Below are 20,624 nucleotides of genomic sequence, written 5' to 3' on the forward strand. Positions count from 1 at the left end.
TTTTAGTAAGATACTTAATTTTTAAATCATAGCAATAATGAAATAAGGAATTACGGTATCAAAAAAAAAAAACTTCTAATAATAAAACTAATTCTGAAAGGAAATTTATAGCTAAAAGGAATGATTTTTAACCACAAGGGGGTCTTAGACAATTTTTGAGGGGTTGGGAAGTCAATTAAAAATAAAATATTTGTTAGATTTAATCTTGCCCCCCTTATTTTGCATATTTTCCAAGTATTTTCAACTTTTAAATGAAACATCCTTTCGCCTTACTGTCTGTTATTTGTAGCTTATTGTTAGCTAGCTATTTTTGAGGTGGGGCGTGAGAATTGACAACTTTTAAAAAGGGGGCGTGGCTTAAAAAGTTTCAAAACCACTGTTCTGGTTAGTCTCGATATCAAATGGCAGCGGTAACTAGAAAAGAACCGCAGAAATTTCCCAACACATTGGAGAAATACAACAACTCATTCATATCTTGGATGGCCATATGTATCAAAAAATTCACAAACCATAATTCTGATCTAGATTCTGGTTATCACTTTTAAGTCAGCATGTTTGATAAACTTGCTTTTCATAAATCTTTTATTACATTTGTCGAACAGCAAAAATATTAGTATTCATATCGGCAATTTGTGATTCAGAAGGACCTTGTCATCTCCTAATGGTTAATTCTTATTAAATATATGAATTTACTTACTAGATCTGAGAGTGGCAAGAAAAGCTTGCTTTTTATCAGGTGAAACAATTCCAGAGCTATCTTTGGCAAGATAACTAAGAAGTAAGTGCAGTACTTCGATGGCAGTGTCTTGCAGGCCAATGTCCTGGAGATAAAAAGTTATACAGAATAACAAGAGTTTTATAAGTACAAAGGTGTAATTTGGCCACTATAATGTCAGAAATATTACACCCAAATTTTAATCAAATAACTGTACCAATGTCATATGAAATGTTAAAAGGATTGTAATAAATCATATAAAAAATAAAAACAATAATCTTCTTCAGGTACAGAAACTTTGAAATTGATTCGTTATTTATTTGCTAAGAAAACGATATCTTTACAGCAGAAGAAACAACAATTTAGCATAATAATTCATAGTTATACTTCTTGTCCTATGATAACCTACTTGAAGTGACAAAAAATTCTAGACAGGGATCATACTTCAATTATCAAACTGGAATTCAAAATTTGACAAAGAAAATTATAAAAAAAAAAATCATACAAACCTGTGAATTGCTCCCTCTTCCACTAACTTTAACGCTTTCCAAATGTAATCGGATTAATTCAGGTAACTGAGTTTTAATTGCTTCAGTAGCTGAAAAATAACAAGCGAAAATGTCATTTATCCTGAAGAAAACTAACAAGATGACTTGTACATATGGCACGGACTCTTGCCTGGCATGAGTGTTCATGTCAGATAAGAAAATAGTTAGTCAGTTATTTGAATAAACTTGATGGTGGAGGAAGCCGTAACCGACTAGTGGTTAGGTGAACCACTCTACGAGTCCAGTAATCCTCCCACATGTAATTATCCCCACAAGATTTTACCCAGTGACACCGCGTAAGGTAATCAGTGTGTGTTCCTCGCACTTATACTTAACACAATGCACCAACATGTTTGATGAGACACAAAAATGGCCTAAATTCAATTAACTTACCCGAATAGTAAACTTGTTTGCCAGGTATTTCTGCCTAACTAATGTAGAAGTTTTTATTTAACATTTAGAACTCATACCTTGTTTTCGAACTTCCTGAATGCTCGAATGTTGCAGAGCGATTGCAAAAGTCACTTCTTGTACTTTTGTGAACTTTAAAACACGGCTGATATTGGTAAGTAGAGAGTCAGAAGGTACCAATGATTTTTGATGAGAGAAGGGACTGTCAACTGAGTGACAGAGAATTGAAATGAAACCCGGTTTTGTAGCTAAAGTGCTGCACTGCAATATTAATAGTTGAGTCTGAAAGTAAACAAAATTATAAATGTATGTAGGATTATAAATGTATGTGAAGAGTTGGGGTCTCGTGTAGTTTTCACCTCAGATACTAGTGGGTGTAGCATAACGATTTTTTGCACATGTCAATCTCAACCCCTACGTGACTACGCCATCCAAAAATTACATCACGACGATGTCACAATCACTCCATAGAGCTTGCCGAAGTATACTTACGATCGAGCGAAATGGCACCTGTACTGACAATGCAAAACTCACTAACGGCAGCGATCTCTCTCATATTGGGATCGTAGTAATAAAAAAACCAAGAAATAGCTTGCTCGATTTCAGGTGACCGTCTGCTCGTCTTGGATGACAGTTTGTATCGTTTGCAGGGTCTTATTACGTCACTGTGATGTTGTCGTGACGTTATTTTTGGATGACTCAGTCAGGTTGGGATTGGCATTGACATATGCAAAAATTGCTATGCTACGCCAACTAGAAGTACTTGAGGTACGTAACTACACTAGACCCAAGAGTTGTTGGCTCCTGTTTGAAAAAATTGAGAGTATACAAAACAAAAAAATACTACATATTATACAGCCCATCAAATTAAAACTGTTAGCAAATATTAAAATAGCAAGCAGCAATTACCATGAGTAGAGATATTGGTCTGTATGTCTTAAAATTAAATATTATTAAAGCATGTTAGGAGTCAAATTGATTGATCCAAATGAAATCTGCTTTCATGAAAGAATTCCAAGCGTTATTCCTCATGTTTTTGTCACATTAGCTTCATAATATTGTGAACCACATATCCTTAGTCTATTTCTAAATGTTGCCCATTTCATGGGTGTGGTACCCTGCACATCAAATTTAATGAGGCCAGCAATGCTGAGAATTTAAACGAGTCCAAATTTAGCAAGTACTGGTGTTCAGTCCAACCGATTGAATATTAAAACAGTCTGAACACATTACTGTTATATATAAGTACAAATTGACCATAAAGACTACATGAGTCTGTGATGATAAAAAATCACACCGACTAAATTACTGGTAGTCGGGATTACCATTCAACTGTTACTAAATTACCTGATGATAATCTTTTCCGTTACTTTTACCATCCCCACCAAAATCAATGGATGAAAAAAGACAGCGGAATAAATGACGATCTGCTTCTGGGCCGTGTCTTTCAGTAAGCTACAAAAAGATTGATCAGAAAATGCATGAATCAAAATTAAACAAAAACGATCATTATATCGGTAAATCGATGATCAGATTGAACAAATCTTACTTGTAGTATTTCTTGCACACCAGACTTATAATTTTTCTTGCTCAAATTCGCCACAAGGTAGCTGATATGCGATAATGCTAAAGACAAGGAATCAAGATTCATCGCTGCATCGGGGCAACATATCCCCAAATCCCGCGATATCGCAACCTCACACGCCGGATACCCAAGCTTTGATCCGGAAATTCTTTCCGCAGATTGAAGAAGAGAGACACACAAATACCAGAATAGGCAGTTAAATGACAATCAATCCGACAGCAATGGTATTTTGTTGATAAGAATATACGATTCACAATTCAGCAATTAGGTGTTATATATCATTAGGCATTTAAACATTCATCATAGAATTAATATAAGACATAAACACAAAGGAATAGGAATTAGATAAATTAGTTTAAACACCTTCTTACAGTGACAGTTGACCTCTCAGAAAAATCAACAATGATTTTAAACATGGCATAAGACAGTAAGAGTACATGATTTACATATTCATCCGAGGGCTGGAGGGGAAAGTAAAGTCTATAAGATGACTTAATAGCATCGTGAACTACAGCTATCCCCAACAAATTACCACTCCATTTCAAGTACAAGAGCATAATTTGAGATCATAGCAAATTTGTGGTCATCAACTTCAATCTGTCAATACCCTATCTAATGCAGTAATGTCCTAAAATGAGAAACAGGTGCTGCCAGTTTGATCACCGGTACTATCCAATCTCAATTTGGCAGACCCTTCATCGAGTAGCCTACATAATAAAATATATCAACCCAAATATACTGATATAAGGTTAACAGGAATCAAGTTTGAGAAGACTAGTTCAAAAAAGGGGGAACACAAAAAAATAAAATATGCATAGTCGCCCAATAACTGAATAAGATTTTTTTAACCCTCGGACAAGCAAATTTATTTAACAACGATATTCCTGTATTCATAAGTGACTACTGTCATTTGTCATTTTTAGGGCCAGGGTTACATGTGTCAAATGAATATATATATTTCTAAAAAAAAATGATAATTCTCACTTGGTATCTTACTGCAGTCTCACTTGAATTAATTGAAAAGCATGAATGAGTGCAGACGAAATTAACAAAAATTCAAGTGTTAGGGGTTCAACGTTTTTAAAAGTATTAAATGTTGTAAATCAGCACAATATTATTTCCTGATCTGGCTCCTATTGCGAGATCATTACCATCCAAAACCAGTATGAATTGACTAACGAAACTCAGCCCGAGAGTCCGCGGACAGCTATCTGCCTGAGGAACAATAACGAGCTACCGCACATTTCCCATGGCGTGGAACCATAATCAACTGCTTGCGCGACAAGTGATTGTCGAACAAACGGCTGTTCTACACATGATGGCGTGCACATAGTCTCACGATTATATTAGTAAGTAAGAAAGTTTATTTAGATTTTCCTTTACAACAAAACAAAGAAGCAACACAGGAAAAACAAATAAATATTCGGAAATAAGCAAATCTAGCAAAACGATTCAAGACGTGCCCACGCGCCCACTTCCCTCAAAACCAAAGTTACTAGTAGCCAACTAGTCACTTCGCCTCAAACAACAAACAACAAATTTTAAAAAAATACGGGGAAGATAATTCGGACGTAAATACCTGGGCGTGGAACTTGAACATAGGTCGCAATTTCTACTACAGTATATTGTACACAAGAAAAAAAGAGAGCTATGCTCAAATATATGGACACGTAGAGTCACATAATTTTGATGACGTCATAGCAAGAAAAAAAAAGTAATAGCCTTCTGGAGAAAATTTTTATCTTTAACCACTAAAAATTTCAAAGCAATTGGTCCAGTATTTGAAGAGAAAAGCGACTTTTTAAAAACGTGTCAAAGAACAAGAACAAGAACAAGAACAAGAACAACAACAACAACAACAACATAATATTGAAACGATCGTTATGTCCACTACGTGTCCAATAACGAGAAGTGTTGAGTACAGCAAACAAACAAGCGGTGCACAGTATGTTATATTTACTGTAATGTGATTCTGAACGCGCGTATCTAATAGTGGGCGATAAACAACAATAATAAAAGCAGCGTAAAAGTAAACGACAACAAACGAAATAAAATATAACAAGAGCATTCCATGCTCTGGCGTTCCAACTTAATAGTTGGAATCCATGTGCTTTGTGAACTTGTGTTTTGTGAACTTGTGCTGTGCAAACATTGAGGTGTATATAACACCTCAATGTGTGGAAGCTGTTGTCTCTGTGGTTTCCCGTAACTTAAACCGTAAATATATACCTTAAACGTACCCAGACTCCACTACGCAAGAGATTGCCGAAAGTTATACTTCGATATAAAATCAAATAAGTAACAATGTTGGGCCGAGATGAATCTCTGGAAAATGCATCATGAGAAATCAATTAAAAGATGTGCTATAAAATATAAATATATACGCTCCAATGAAAGTCGAATTCGTTTATCTGGCTTCATCACTTGAATGCATACATAACGCACATGCAGAAATTGAAGATAAGACTTCGCGTGGGGATGTGGCTAATTAAACTATTATTCTTAATTAGACCGATTATTCTTAAGCTGTTCAGTAGATTTAAAAAAAAAATTTAGATTTTTGAATATCATTGGTTGAAAATTAGCGACGTAGCGTACTTGAAAACATTTCCTATCGGCTGAATGTGGCTCCATTTAGCCTACTGTATTTGCTCGTTTAATAGCCCGGCGCTTATTTTTTTAACATACTCACTAACCGGGCCCTTATTCAAACCGGCCCTCATTCAAGCAGGGGCGCTTGTTATTTTTAAAGTAAAATTACACACAAAAATCCCGGTAGATGAGATCGATTGTTACAATAATTAATACCGTATATTGTCATTTCCAGTTCTCAAGTATGATTTAAACGAGAATAATGAAAATTTTGACTTTTTCTACGCACCGCAGGTACAAATCCGCAAAAAAAAAACTTTTACACCGGGCGGGTATTCAAGCACCGGCCCTTATTTATTTTTATGCCCTGTTCACACGAGCGGCTATTCAAACGGACCCTTTAATCAAGACCGGATGTTAAAACGAGCATTTACGGTACTTTATAAGAAAAGGAAAGTTTTTAGAAATTCCGAGAAAAAAATTTAAATCAGGTGCCGGCACACAGCATTTCTACTACTTGGATCTGAAATGTTCTGCTTTTGCGTAACTTTCGTTAATTTTACTTTTATAGTCGTTTTCTGTCCTAGTGCATTCAGGCCTACAACAAATTCGTCTCCAAATTTGTTAAAATAAAATTTAGCACCAACTTTAAAACTTGAAATGTGGCTCACGATCCACAATCTGCACCGACAACCTTTTGCTTTGTTTATGTGCTGCATTTACCGATTGATAAAGAAGTAAACCTAAATAACTCTTATTGGACACGTTTAGTGGCCATAACGATCGTTTCAAAATTTTGTTGTTATTGTTATTTGTCTCTTTTGTCTCCGTCTCCATTTTTGGAAAATCGCTTTTCTCTTCGAATACTGGACCAATTGCTTTGATATTTTCAGTGGTTAAAGATAAAATTTTTCTCCAGAAGGCTATTACTTATTTCTCTCTCGCTATGACGTCATCAAAATTTATTCCACTGGGTGGCGCTACGTGTCCATATATTTGAGCATAGCTCTCTTGTTACATATGTGCACATGTATATATAAGCGTCTTCTATTTTTTAACACCGAAACAGGTGGCCAACAAGAGGGGCTTCTTTTTCAAGACAACGTTGTATTGTAAAAGTAAGACAATATAGAAACTTGAATCGTTGGATTTAATGATAAGTAATTTAGAAGAAGAACTGAAAACACATTCAGTGTTTTTCAGAATAAAAAATGTTATATTTCAAAGTTGGTGAAAGATAAGGTAAAAAATTAACTACGATTGGAACGGTCGCATAACGTTTGCATGAAGATCCAAAGATTTCAAAGCTGAACACACCTTGAGATAGTACCAATAGTTGAGAATAGCAACATGGATTATTCTCGAAAAGCACTTTCCCTTTGCTTTGCTGGCAATAAATTATGTCAGTTTTTCATTGAGTATTAATTGAACGATAGAGTGATGCCCAATCAAATATATGAACACAAAGCCCAAACAAAGTAGCTCACCAGAATCGAATCCCATAGAATTTTTGAAACGAACAAAATTAATAGGTGTTTCTCCGAGCATTGATTTTCTTATTTATATCCGTAACCAATGACATTAAACAGCATGATGCGCAACTCCGGCATTTTTGTCCGAAGATCGTATTCGATAGCACGCTCCAATGCACATACTTGACGAGACGAAAACGAGCGGATGTGTGCTGCCTTCAAGGCGTAGCACGAATGGTGTTCGTGCCTGCTTCGACAGTTGTTGTCGATTTTAATGATATTTTGGAAAGTTAAGGTAAAAAGAAATCGGAAAAAGGTAAAGTAAATACTATTGTGGTATATCACACCCGGGCATCGCACTGTTAAGTACATGTGGGAAAGCCAGCCTTTGTCAAATACTACGAAGTTATTAATTCAGTACGGTACGTGGTTGCCCATTTGCCGAAATTACATATTTACTTACCCCTTATGGTTTCAAATAGTTCATGCACCTCCAGTTAGATTTTTTTAATCAGTGAGGATATTTACTCATTGTTGATTGCTGCTCATTGTAACATACTATTGCGCATTCACTTATATTTGCGTATTGAATCAAAGTGTTAACAAGTTCACCTAACATTTCACTCATACCGGTCTATTTTGTATAGTCTGATCTCTCAAGTATTTGGAGCCGCGAATGCTTGTAATTTTCTGACTAAACCCTTTTATTAGTTGGTTTATATACCAAATTCAGTAAATAATGAGATATTGGATTTATTAGCTTTTCCATTCTAAATCATATAGACTGCTTTATATATTCTTAACGAAAATTAATAAATCTCCTCTTTTTCTTCAGATGTGAAAGTTGTGGACAAACCTGTCTAAGCATTGTGAGACTCCTGCAGCACAAGAGGTAATAGCAGAAATAGTAAGTATATCAATCAAGAAATGAAGCCGACATAAAGCAAAACTTTCAACTATTCGTCTAATCTTAATTTCCTATTATTTATTCACAGGACCGCTATAGCAGAAGGGGAGATATCAGAAGTCTGGCGACATATCAGTGACAGTGTGATTCCAAGAAATATAATTAGAGTACTCCATAAATGTTTGCAATAGAAAAACAACCTATGGAGGCATGCAAAGACATTTGACCCTCCGGTAGGTAGAGTTGTGTATGGCCCCCACATCCTGCAGGGCTTGAGGAAAAGAACTAAAAATTCCAAAGCGTAAGATTGCATAAGCGGTCTTATTTGTAAAAAGGCACAAAAAACGCCAGACATACTTAAAACAGCTTTGGAAAATGAGGATTACAGGTAACTCACTGCACCTGTGTTATATTTGGTTCATCAACTTTTGGTAGTACTATAGAAGAAATTACGGAAGAGGTATAATCATCATTCATGATAAAATACTATCATATATTTTTTGGACAACTTCAATCTAGACCAGGGATCTCAAACTCGCGTCCCCAGAAAACTTCCAGTGCGGCCCTCGAACGCTTAACAATAATTGTAATAGTATTTTGGAAGTTTTTTTTTTATCTAAATGTAATAGATATTTCAAACCTTTTAAAGTGAGATTGATTATCCACACAGAAAACAATTTACTGAAAGTAGTTTTGGAATATTAATTTTTTTTTGTCCACATTTTGACTCAATTAAGAATACACATCAAGCTAGCAAGAGAATACTTGAATAAAACACTTGAGTGATTAAATTAAACGCAAAGTACATGAAGAAGGTGGTATTTTCGAAGAAAATGGGAGTTGCAATATTTCTGCTTTCCACAAAATTTTGAAGCACATTCTTTAATTTGTCATATTTCCATCAATACAATGAAAAAACACAATAAACTTAGCAGTCAATATGACAAATTCGAAGACCAACTTCAAACAGAAAATTTCCATGTGTTTGTATATTAATATAATTATACAACGACTTGGTTACTAAAAATTAATATCAATAATAATTCAAGCAATCCTATGCCACGCAATGTGGTGCGAAATGTCTTGTCGAAAAAATCTGTCATTTGTTTTTTTTACTGATCTATACATCAAATGATAAAAGTAACTTTTTTGCATTACTGGAATTAATTAAACATTCGCAAAGATTCAGATTAACCCATGATCATGTGGCCTCGTTAGTTGGAGTTGGTACTATAAAATCATTTCAGCCTGGCCTTAGTATGCTGGTGACACAAAAAAAAAGATGCCAAACGTCAGGACAAATGTAATTATTAAAACATTGAGTTTATACTGTAGTATTTTTGTTAATTTTAAGTTCATATATTTAGATTAAGTTATTTTTAGTGTATGTATTATTCTTTCCTTATCCAAAGCTTGTTCAAAAATGATTTTGATGGTTGTACATAGAATTTTATGATTTTTTATAATAAATACAGTAACTTGCAAATGTTGCAATAATAGTGGAATGCAAATATCAATATGTAATTGCATTTGAATTTGAAGAAAATAATAAAACTTAATCCAACTGTTTAGTTGCATCACAATACATGTCAAAAACTAAAACCATCTTAAAAATATCTTTTAAGTATACATTATCAAAAACTGTTTGCGGCCCTTTTTACAATTTCCAAAATTCAATGCGGCTCTCGAAAACCCATGAGTTTGACACCACTGATCTATTCTAGACGATTCAAGCATTGCTTTGGGAAATAATATCACTTCAAATAAATTGAAATAATCTTGCTATATTAAATACAAAATCGTTGCTATCATAAAGGTAAACCAATTCAGCCACTCGAAATATATTGGCCTTCACAAAGCAATGAAGGCAAAATTGAGAGTTCATGAGCTATGAACATTTGTTCTTTTCTTTGTCTTGAACTTTTCATACTCCACAGCCCCTATTAATTTTTTATAATTTTAATTACCATGTGATGGTCATACATATCTTTAACTTGTATTTTCTGTCATGATGTATTATCTCAATGTGCCAAACTATTAATTAGTGTGCATATTTTGCTTCCAGATGACATAAATGTATTGTCTTGTTTATTACCTCAGCTTGGAGTATTGACAAGAAAAAGGTGCCAGTAAATTAGGTAAAAATTTTTTTAACTCTTTGTTATAATCAGAATTCACAATCAATAGGAATTATAAACAGCCAACAATCAATAAGAATTTTATGCGAAATCCCTCAGAATAAATTTGTCTAAAATCGGAGGAAGGCGAAAAATATAGGTAGTTTCCACTTTCCATCCACACAAGCATTTCAAGAATACTTGCTCGAGCCAAACTAAATGAGCATCGTCAGGTGATCGGTAAGGCTGCAAGTTGAATTCAGCCCTGCAACCTCCTGCATAGAAGATAATATTAATTAGTGGGCTATGAGCTAAATTCCTAAATTTAAACAAACCTATCTACGATGCATTATGTACCAGCAATGTTACCTACGATTAACTGAATATGTAATATGTCTAATAAATTCACCTACAAAAGCAAGTTCGATAGGTGGAAACTTTGTGTTATGGAATTGTATCACAGCACAGTTTTGTATGACACCCTCTTTAACTGAAATTTCAATGATTAAGCGCAAACATTAAAATTACTAACTTTGAACTTTGTCATTATCTGCAAAATGTTCCACACAAATCTTTCCGCTATCGCGTTTGTAATCTTCTCTGATAAAAAACGTCTATGATGTCCAGAATTGCTCTTCACAGATTGCCTGCCATTCCAGCTTTCTAAGTGAGCAAAACTTCTTAGATATAGAGATTATTTTGTTCCGTTACAGGCGCAAAAAGGCAGGTACTACACGTAAAAAAGACGCCGAGTAGCAAAAGCGAGCGGAAAACGGACGCGAAAGGCGACGAGAAATATGTGCATTGGAGCGTATCATGAAATACAATCTTTCGCCTGTAGTCTTATGGAGTGACGTCAGAGTTGCCTATCATGTTGTTTAATGTCATTGCCGTAACAATGGCAAAACAATGGCAAAACAAGAGCAAAACGAAGGTATAAACTGTGTTTTATTGAGTGCAAGATATTATATCTATAAATGTAAACTACGTAATGAAAGGCCTCAATTTGATCAATTTTTATATATGATAAAAAGTATATTTAACTGTGAAAAAATTATTGCAACTAGAAAATGTAAACTGTCGAACCACATTAAGAAGTGGAAAGTTATCATGAACTCATTTTCTTAAAGTGCAATTGTGTTTATGTGTTATATCGTGTGGATAAAAAGTGATGTTTTTATTAATAAAAGAAAAAAAAAAAAAAAAAAAAAAAATTCACACAAACCAAAAAAAAAAAAAAAAAAAAAAAAAACAATGGCAAATCAGCAATAAGTCAATAATGACAATACAATTAGATTTTATGGTTTCAAACATTGCCTCGTTTTCGTTGTTTTGTGTGATGTGTAGTAGTATATATTTACGGCTAGTGTGCACGAGTTTTCCGAAATTAGTTGTAAACCAAGTAACTTAAAATTGTCATTATGTTCTCCGCGGAGCTTTAGTTTAGTGCAGTTATAATAATCAAAAATTTGTTTTGCAAATTCTTCGATAGACTAGACTAAAATTAGCTGGGAGTACCTGCAAGCGGCACGTGGTTAAACACTTTTAATAAATTAATGATTTTGAACATGTACACCAGCGCAACCCGCCATGGTGAAGTACGCGACCTGTAGGAAGAATTCTCCTGGGTCAAGGGTCGTCGAGAAACATCCATTTGCTGCATTAATTAAATGCTAACAATTTATCAAAAAACAAAAATTGGACATAGTATTCTTACAAGAAACACATTGTGGGAATGAATCTGATGTGGAAAAATGGAATAGGGAATGGGGGGGTATTGGATATTGGACAACCTATTCCAATACTAGGAATGGTGTAGCAATATTAATCAGTAAACAATTAGATATCAATATCAAACAGTGCCAATTTATTGACAATAAAGAGGGACGAATAATATTGTGCCATTTCATAGTTGAAAATTATACATTTATTTTAACTAATTTATATTCACCAAATATATTGCAACATAGACGGGATACATTTAAAGAATTAGATCAAAAAATGGAAGAATTCCTTGAAAATAACAATATTTGGAATAGTTATAAAATAATACTGGGTGGTGATTTTAATTGTATTTGTAACTTATTAGATAAAGAAATTGGTTCAAAACTGGTTGTAGATAATAGTGTTAAGGTATTAGAAAATGTTATAGCCAAATATAACTTACTAGATATTTGGCGACACACTCACCCACATGATAGGAAATATACTTGGAGGCAAATTACTAACAGCAAGGATATTCCAATAAGACAAAGGAGATTAGATAGATTTTATATTTCAAAAACCTTGATACCAAATATTGAGAATGCGGTGATACTAGCGCAAAGTATATCAGACCATGATATACCTATAATTCACATACATGTGGATGATAACATTAAAAGAGGTAGAGGTTACTGGAAATTTAATGCTAGACTATGCAATGATGAAACTTTTGTAAATGGTATTGACGTTATGATGACCCATTGGAAGAATGAATTTTCACAGTGTAGTGATAATCTGATAATTAGGGAAATGTGGGATAGGATCAAAAGGAAAATTAAGCATTGGGCAATATACTGTGGCAAATGTTTAAAAATTAGGGAGGAAGCAGAAGAAAAACTTGTCATCAATAAATACCAGAATGCTCTGGTTAATTATGAAAAAGATAAGTTCGATATAGAGAAAAAACATAGGGTTGAATTATTAAAAATAGAGTTGGATAATTTATCAAAAAAGAAAGTGCAAGGGAATATTATAAGAAGTAGAATAAGATGGAATGAACAAGGAGAAAAATCTACTTCTTATTTTTTTAATTTAGAGAAACATAGGGGGCAAATTAAACTCTTTAAAGAATTGGAGACAGATGCTGGTATAATCCTTACGAATATTAATGATATACAAGAAGAGCAGAGATTATTTTACAAAAAGTTGTACACTAAAAAACAGTTGAATGACCACTTGCAAAATACTTTGATTAGTAAAATCGAAACCAAATTGGAGTATGAAAAAATGATTAATTTGGAATATGGTATAAGTGAACAAGAATTAGATGATGCATTTAAAAGTTTGAAACTAAATAAAGCTCCTGGCCTGGATGGCCTTACAAAGGAATTTTATCTATTATGCTGGAATAAAATTAAAACTATTTTACTCGCTGTATATAGCAGCTGTATAGCTTCTGGACAACTCACCGAAACTATGACAGAGGCAATAATTACTTTATTATATAAAAAAGGTGAAAAAAAAAAATTAGCTAATTGGAGACCAATTTCGTTACTCAATTTAGATTATAAAATTTTTACTAAAATATTAGGCAACCGAATTAAATACGAACTCCCCAAACTGATTCATCCAGATCAAACTGGATTTATATATAGCAGAAATATACATGAAAATTTATTGACATTTCGAGATGATATCTTCCATGCAAATTATTCTAAAACTGATCTGCTGTTGTTCTCAATAGACTGGGAAAAGGCATATGATAGTGTAGATAGGGAATTTTTGTTTAAAGTTTTAAAAAAATTTAATATTGGGCCAACATGGATATCTTTTATAAAACTAATTTATACAAATACAAAGTCAAGGATTATAACCAATGGATATATTGGCAAGGAATTTATAGTAGAAAGAGGTTTAAGACAAGGCTGTCCACTGTCTCCAATACTTTATACATTCATTGCTGAAGTATTTGCATGTAATATCAGAAGTAATACAGAGATAAGAGGTTTCATAAATATAGCAAATGAGGAACAAAAATATAAGGGGTTTGCAGATGATGCACTGTTGACTTTAAGGGATTACTATTCTTTATGTGTATCCATGAATGTTATTGTACAATTTGAAAATGCATCAGGGACCTATATAAATAGGAATAAATCACAAATTTTGGTATGTGGCAGTTTGATAAACTTGCCAATTATTCAAGTGGATGGCATAAAAGTTTCAAGGGACAATATATTACTATTAGGTTGTTGGTTTGGTAATGATAAAACTAAATTTGAGAAAAATTGGAATCCAGTCATTAGAAGAATTCAGAATGTTATAAATTTATGGAGGGGTAGAAACCTGACAATGATTGGAAGAACTATTATTGCTAAACAATTATTATTGTCAAAAGTTTGGTATTTAGCATCATTTGAAATAGTTCCATACAATGTTATATTAACTTTGAAAAAATTAATTTGGACTTTTAGTTGGGAACAAAAACAAGAAAATATAAGCAGAAGTGTATGCTGTGCCAGTAAAATGCAGGGGGGCTTAGGATGCATGGATATAGAAATACAAATAAAAAGCATTCAACTTAAATGGTTGTGGAAATTGATTGATGGTAATAAAGCACCATGGAGTAACAGAGCTAGAAATTACATAAATAACTATCACAATAAAATTCAAACAACTAATTTGGAAATTATCCATCTTAGTTTGAGAAACAATTTTAAGAAATCGATACCTCAATTCTATACAAATATTGTCAATTATTTTAAAGCATTAAATTTAAAGAGAAACCCTTTGCAATTAAGATCTGAAATTTATCAAGAATATATTTGGTTTAATCCATTGATTAAGTTGCAAAATCATCCAGATAATCTGAGTAATTGGATTAAATCAAATATAACAAAAATAGAACATATTATTAAATTAACATGTAGGCAAATTTTAGAAAAAATATATGGAGAAGATAGGATAAGAATGATGGATATAAATGATGTAAAAGACAAAATGAAAAAAGTTATTTTATCTGTTCAAGAAATTTTGAAATCTATTCCCCAGGAATGGAAAAATATATTAAGAGATAAAACAAGCAATCATATCCCCATGTCAAAGGAATTTAAATATGATCTTTCAGAAAATCCCACAACAAAAATATTGTATAGGAAAATATTAAAAAAGTTTAACAGTGACCAATGGAAACAGAAACGTTGTAAAATTATTTATAAATTTAATTTACGAACAGATTTTACTTGGAATAAAGTTTGGGCAAATTATATTCCCAGAAAATACCAGGTACTAAGTTGGAAGATTTTACAAAATGGGATTCCAACTGGAGAACGAATTAGACATTGGGCAGAAGATACAAATGGCAATTGCGTCTTTTGTAATAGAGTCATTGAAAATTGTATTCATTTATTTTTCAACTGTCATTATATAAAATCCTTTTGGAAATGGCTAAATTTAACAAGTTATACACAGCATAATATTTTTACTCAAGATGTTGAAACTAAATCACTGAATCTAATTATCGCTTGTGGTAAAGCAGCGATTTGGAATTTTAGAAATGGCTTAATATTTCAGGAATTGGAAACATATCAGTCCATACTTAGAACTATGTTTAAATGTGTGATGATAGGATCTTTAAGAAGTATGAATGAATTTGTAAAAGAGGAAATATTAGAAGATGAAAAGATTGAAATTCTTTTAGGAAAATCAGTAATGCTTTGAATATGGTAGTTATAGTTTTCATACTTATTATCTGAAATTTATATACATTGAAATAATTCAGTTAAAAAAATAAAATAAAAATGTGAATGTTTGTTGTGTTGTAATGAAAATTATGATATATCAGATAACATTGTGGGTGTATAATGTATTATTTCATGTTAAACTTGTTTTAATATTAATTCCTAACACCTGCAACTATCGTTTCTGCAATCACAGACTCTATAATAAAATGTTATTTCCAAGAAGAAAAAAAAAGTTTGCATAGACCGAGAATCTGGAAAACGCCTAATAGCATGATGGGCGTTTTTATGATTATTTGTCTAATTCTTCAAATATTTTTGTTTTCCATATTAAATGATAATATCGGTTAAATTTATAATATATATGGTATAACTACTGAAAATGAAAAAAAAATGTATGCACAATGGTCACTGGATTACATGGATTGACATTTCATGAATGTGGACACAATTCAAATTGGATATTTGAACTAATATGGGTAAATGTATCTGGTTAATTTGATATTTGTGATTATTTATCTATCATGTATTGTATACTTAACACCTAAATTATTTGGAAATTGGGATTCATGCAATTAAATTGACATAATAATATATTTGGATAAACCAAAACTATCATTTTCATAAATCCGATTTGGCTATGGATTTAAATTTGGCAAAAAAAAAAAAAAAAAATGCTAACATGTTATACATTGTCTCGGGTTAATGTTTGGGTGCTGCGGCGACAATTTCTTACTGTCTTTTTTATGCTATTAATCGGAATTTAGTACATGCAATTGTTTTTGTAAATAAACTATCCAACCAAAATTTAACTTAACATTTGATGTTGTATTTGGATAAAAAAATATTTGTACCCGGTACTGAAATTAACTTCGGCAACAAAAAGAAACGACAGTTGGTAGGGATGCAAGCATTGACTGATTGGTGAATGTGTTTGCCGTGATGCGTTTGTTATAATGTTATTGATAATTTTTTACCATTCGGAACAGTTAATCATTTGAATATTTGTCTGTCAACTGCATCATAATATACGTAACTGTTTGATACCTGTATACCTAATACCTGTTATAACAGCATGGAAGAGTCATATTTTAGAGCATATTTCAACTTCATCTCAACTGTGGCTTGTGATAAAGCAAAGGAACTTGTGGAAAAGGAAAAAGACAAGGCACCCATACCTCTGCAATCAGCTTTAGTATTACTTGCACAATGTGAAAAGAGTTATTATTCACTAGCATTTCTTGAGCAGAAATGGTTTGGAAGAAGAGATCCACTGAAAAATACCTATCTTACATTACAGACTGAGTTGCAAACTGTTTTAAAACAGATGGATAAAACTGATAAATCTGTAACTGTTTCAACATGTGAAGGCCTAGTGAATTTCTGCTCATGTCGAGTTGATTGCATAGAACTGTATGAAACTGCATTACGTAACATCCCAAATAAAGATTTAGAAAAGCTAATTAGTGATTTAATTCAAAAACATGAATCAAAGCTACAATATCACACTTTGAAATCTATATTGGATTCATTTATGTCCGAATTTGAGACATTTCGTCAATTAGTTGGTGCAAGTCTTCTAATTGCGGAATGGAATTTTTTTACTTCGCTGATAGAACTTCATAAAATACATCAAACTTTAGCGGTTTGGCAGCCACTTCTATCAAAAGACCAACATCACACACTTCGACCGGGACTATTTGGTTTTGGAGAAAGACATTCAACTTCACCTGTATCTGCTTTATATCAATGGATGGCAAAATATTTTCAGTCATTAGTTTCAAAGTTCTCTTTTTATTTTTACTATTCTTTGAATTTTCAAGGACAGGGTGATGAAATGAAGATTTTTCTTAGTAAAACAAGTTATGATTATGTGGCAAAAGCCTTGAATTTTTGTAAAAAACTAGACTCCACTTATGTACTTCTATGTTCTATTGCAAATGAAAACACCTCAAAACTAATGGATGAATCGTTGAGAACCACACATTCAAAAATTCTTGAGTTACCTAATGCAAGCCCGGAATATATGTGGCCAAATTTAGATGTTTTTTTGTACAATAAATCAGAAGAAATTACTTTTGAGAAAGTTGTATATTATTTTGACAAACAAATTGATTTTACATTTTATGCTGCTCAATGTGACCCGGGCATCATGCTCGTTATTGCGGTAATGGGAAGAAAAAATGAGAAAGACTCCTATGTTTCAAACTTTATTAATGAAACCGTTTTATATTTGAGACCAAAAAGAATATTTTCTTTGTTAAGACCAGGGTCGAAGTGAGGAATCTCCATATATATATCACACGTAATTTGCATCTAGGGATACTGTATTTTTGCATTGCTTAGAAACGAACTTTTTGATAGCTATCAATTTTTTATTTCAAGGTTATTAAAATGTTCAGTGCAAGTAGAGGAATTTTCAGATTACAATCTAAATTTGTTGGAATCTTACGATTAGGACATGTGACAACTAGCCAATACTCAACTCTACCTATTGACGATGAAATATTTGGACTTAGTGATGATCAAAGACAATTAAGACAAACTGTTTCAAATTTTTTTAAAGAAGAACTAGCTCCACTAGCGGACAAGATTGATAAAGAAGATGATTTCCCAGGCCGAAGAAAATTTTGGAAAAAGTTGGGAGAGATGGGTCTTCTTGGTGTCACAGCACCTGTGGAGTATGGTGGAACTGGCCTTGATATTTTGGATCAATTAGTAATCATGGAAGAACTTTCTAGAGTATCAGCTGCACTTGGATTAAGTTGGGGTGCCCATGCAGATTTGTGCTTGAACCAAATTGTGAGAAATGGAACTGATGAACAGAAAGCCAAATATCTTCCAAAGCTTATCTCAGGAGAACATATTGGTGCTTTAGCTATGAGCGAATCTGGCTCTGGATCAGATGTCCTTTCAATGCAACTTAAAGCTGAAAGAGAAGGCGATTACTACATTCTCAATGGCAATAAGTTTTGGATAACCAATGCTCCAGATGCTGATATTACAATAGTATATGCAAAGACTGATCTCACAGTGGCACCATCAAGAGGTGTTACAGCTTTTATCGTAGAAGACGAGTTTGAAGGATTTTCAAAGGGTCCTAAACTTGACAAATTAGGTATGAGAGGTTCAAATACAGGGGAATTAATATTTGAAAATTGCAAAGTGGCAGTTGAAAACGTGTTGGGTGGAGTCGGAAAAGGAGTTCGCGTCCTCATGAACGGACTTGATATTGAAAGACTTGGTGCTGCAGCTGGTCCAATAGGAATAATGCAGGCTGTTATGGACCATACAGTGCCTTACTTGCATGAAAGAAAACAATTTGGCAAAAGGATCGGAGAATTTCAACTCATGCAAGCCAAGATGGCAGATATGTACACCAGACTTAGCTCATCTCGTTGTTATCTCTATAACCTTGCACGAGCTTATGGACAAGGATATCGGAACAGTAGAGATTGTGCTGCAGTTGTTTTACATGCAGCCGAACTTGCAACACAAGTTGCACTTGACGGCATTCAATGCCTTGGAGGAAACGGATATATCAATGACTACCCCATGGGTCGATTTTTAAGAGATGCCAAAATTTATGAAATAGGAGCCGGAACAAGTCAGATTCGACGATTAATAATTGGTCGCTCCTTCAATGATGCCTTTCCAAAGTGAAAGTTTTCCAGTTTGTAAGATGTTGCAATAGATTCTGTTTGAATCTAAATGTTCATTCAAATTATATGTATCTTTTCTCGAAACTGTATATTGAATATATATCTGCCTCTTTATATATTTAGTTCACTCTTGATTTGATTCAAAAGAATTCATACATTAAATCTAATCACTATTATTATCCATAACGATTTCGCATAGAAATGTTTCATTGATTTTGTATCCACACGTTTCATTAAATGAAATTATTTTGTGATCAGTTGTGGAGAACAACATAGCTACTTACTACTTTTGACTCATCGGAAAAAATATGAATGAAGTACCACACCATCTTTTTATTGTGCATTTACTAGAGCAGTAGAATACTACCGTACAATACAAAACCAATTTGCTTGGTGACTGCAACTGTTCTATAAGAATCAAAAGTTGCTTATGAATTTTATCGAAAGCAATATTAATTACCTCAATGATCTGCTGAAAGTATCCAATTCCCAACTAGATGAACAGTGTGGAAATAAGTGGTTAAATGTTATTGATAGTGATATTATGCAAAAATAATTATGCACTTATTTGTTCTGCTTAATTTTGATACCAATTATTGTTACAGAGCCTAAATTAGTGTTTTGTCATGAAGCCTGCAAAGAGAAAGAAGTTAACCAAAGACGCAGTTGATACAGATAAAACTGAGAAAAGTGAAGAAATTCCAACCAAAAAATCAAAGACACTATGCTTTAAAAAAGCAGAATATCAATCCACGGAATTTACTAGTCAAACGAAAACATGGAAAAATATAAAACATATTGCTGCAATTGAAAAATCAACATATGAACCTGGTGTGGTAACCCATGCAACGATTTCAACAGCTCCCTCAACTAAACCTATAAAAAATTACTCTGATTTGTCCGGGTTACCAGCTTTATATAAAGACCCTAAGACAAAGTTGAAATATCATAATAAAGAAGAATATCAAGCGATCCAGCATCTGTCTCCTGATATAATTCTTGGATTATTGTCATTAAGAAAAGCCACATGAGCCGAACTTGTGGAAGCTTTCCTTTGATTGTCAAAATGTAGAGACTGCCACAGGGTGCATGTCAATGGCCTGCGCTATTTATTTTTGAGTGCTGCAACAGACATTCTGCGAATTTCAAAACAAAACAATTTCATCCCAAT

General features: G+C 33.1%; 2 protein-coding genes, 2 long non-coding RNA genes and 1 pseudogene across 6 annotated transcripts in view; 3 read left to right on the plus strand and 2 right to left on the minus strand.

Annotated features, from left to right (window-relative positions):
* Nucleotides 1-3,429, minus strand: part of LOC120337726 (CCR4-NOT transcription complex subunit 1-like) — a 36,092-nt gene extending 32,663 nt beyond the window's left edge. Inside the window, exons 1-5 of one of the 2 annotated variants that reach the window (XM_078116726.1) lie at nt 3,224-3,428; nt 3,022-3,129; nt 1,734-1,956; nt 1,225-1,313; nt 698-821 (exon numbers count right to left, since the gene is read on the minus strand). In XM_078116726.1, coding sequence (XP_077972852.1) covers nt 698-821; nt 1,225-1,313; nt 1,734-1,956; nt 3,022-3,129; nt 3,224-3,325 — 646 coding nt within the window. In that variant the 5' untranslated portion in view covers nt 3,326-3,428. Of the gene's footprint in view, nt 1-697; nt 822-1,224; nt 1,314-1,733; nt 1,957-3,021; nt 3,130-3,223 lie in introns of both variants that reach the window. The other variant, XM_078116727.1, reaches the window with a different exon arrangement.
* Nucleotides 3,430-7,499: 4,070 nt separating this feature from the next.
* On the plus strand, nt 7,500-9,141 carry LOC144428253 (uncharacterized). 2 transcript variants are annotated; one of them, XR_013478217.1, is made up of 3 exons: nt 7,500-7,618; nt 8,159-8,230; nt 8,319-9,141. It is a non-coding gene; the product is annotated as an uncharacterized LOC144428253 (long non-coding RNA). The 2 variants fall into 2 exon arrangements; XR_013478216.1 differs by having other exon boundaries at nt 7,545-7,639.
* A 1,229-nt stretch (nt 9,142-10,370) lies between these two features.
* On the minus strand, nt 10,371-10,983 carry LOC144428254 (uncharacterized). Its single transcript, XR_013478218.1, has 2 exons — nt 10,880-10,983; nt 10,371-10,622 (listed from the first exon to the last, which is right to left on the minus strand). It is a non-coding gene; the product is annotated as an uncharacterized LOC144428254 (long non-coding RNA).
* A 5,496-nt stretch (nt 10,984-16,479) lies between these two features.
* On the plus strand, nt 16,480-18,176 carry LOC120337238 (KICSTOR subunit 2-like). Its single transcript, XM_039404964.2, has one exon. It carries the CDS (start codon nt 16,867-16,869, stop codon nt 18,070-18,072), a length of 1,206 nt encoding a protein of 401 aa, XP_039260898.2. The 5' UTR covers nt 16,480-16,866; the 3' UTR covers nt 18,073-18,176.
* On the plus strand, nt 18,085-20,059 carry LOC120337237 (isovaleryl-CoA dehydrogenase, mitochondrial pseudogene; annotated as a pseudogene).
* The last annotated feature ends 565 nt before the right edge of the window (nt 20,060-20,624 follow it).

This window comes from Styela clava, chromosome 10, assembly GCF_964204865.1.
Source record: "Styela clava chromosome 10, kaStyClav1.hap1.2, whole genome shotgun sequence".
Lineage (NCBI taxonomy): Eukaryota > Metazoa > Chordata > Ascidiacea > Stolidobranchia > Styelidae > Styela > Styela clava.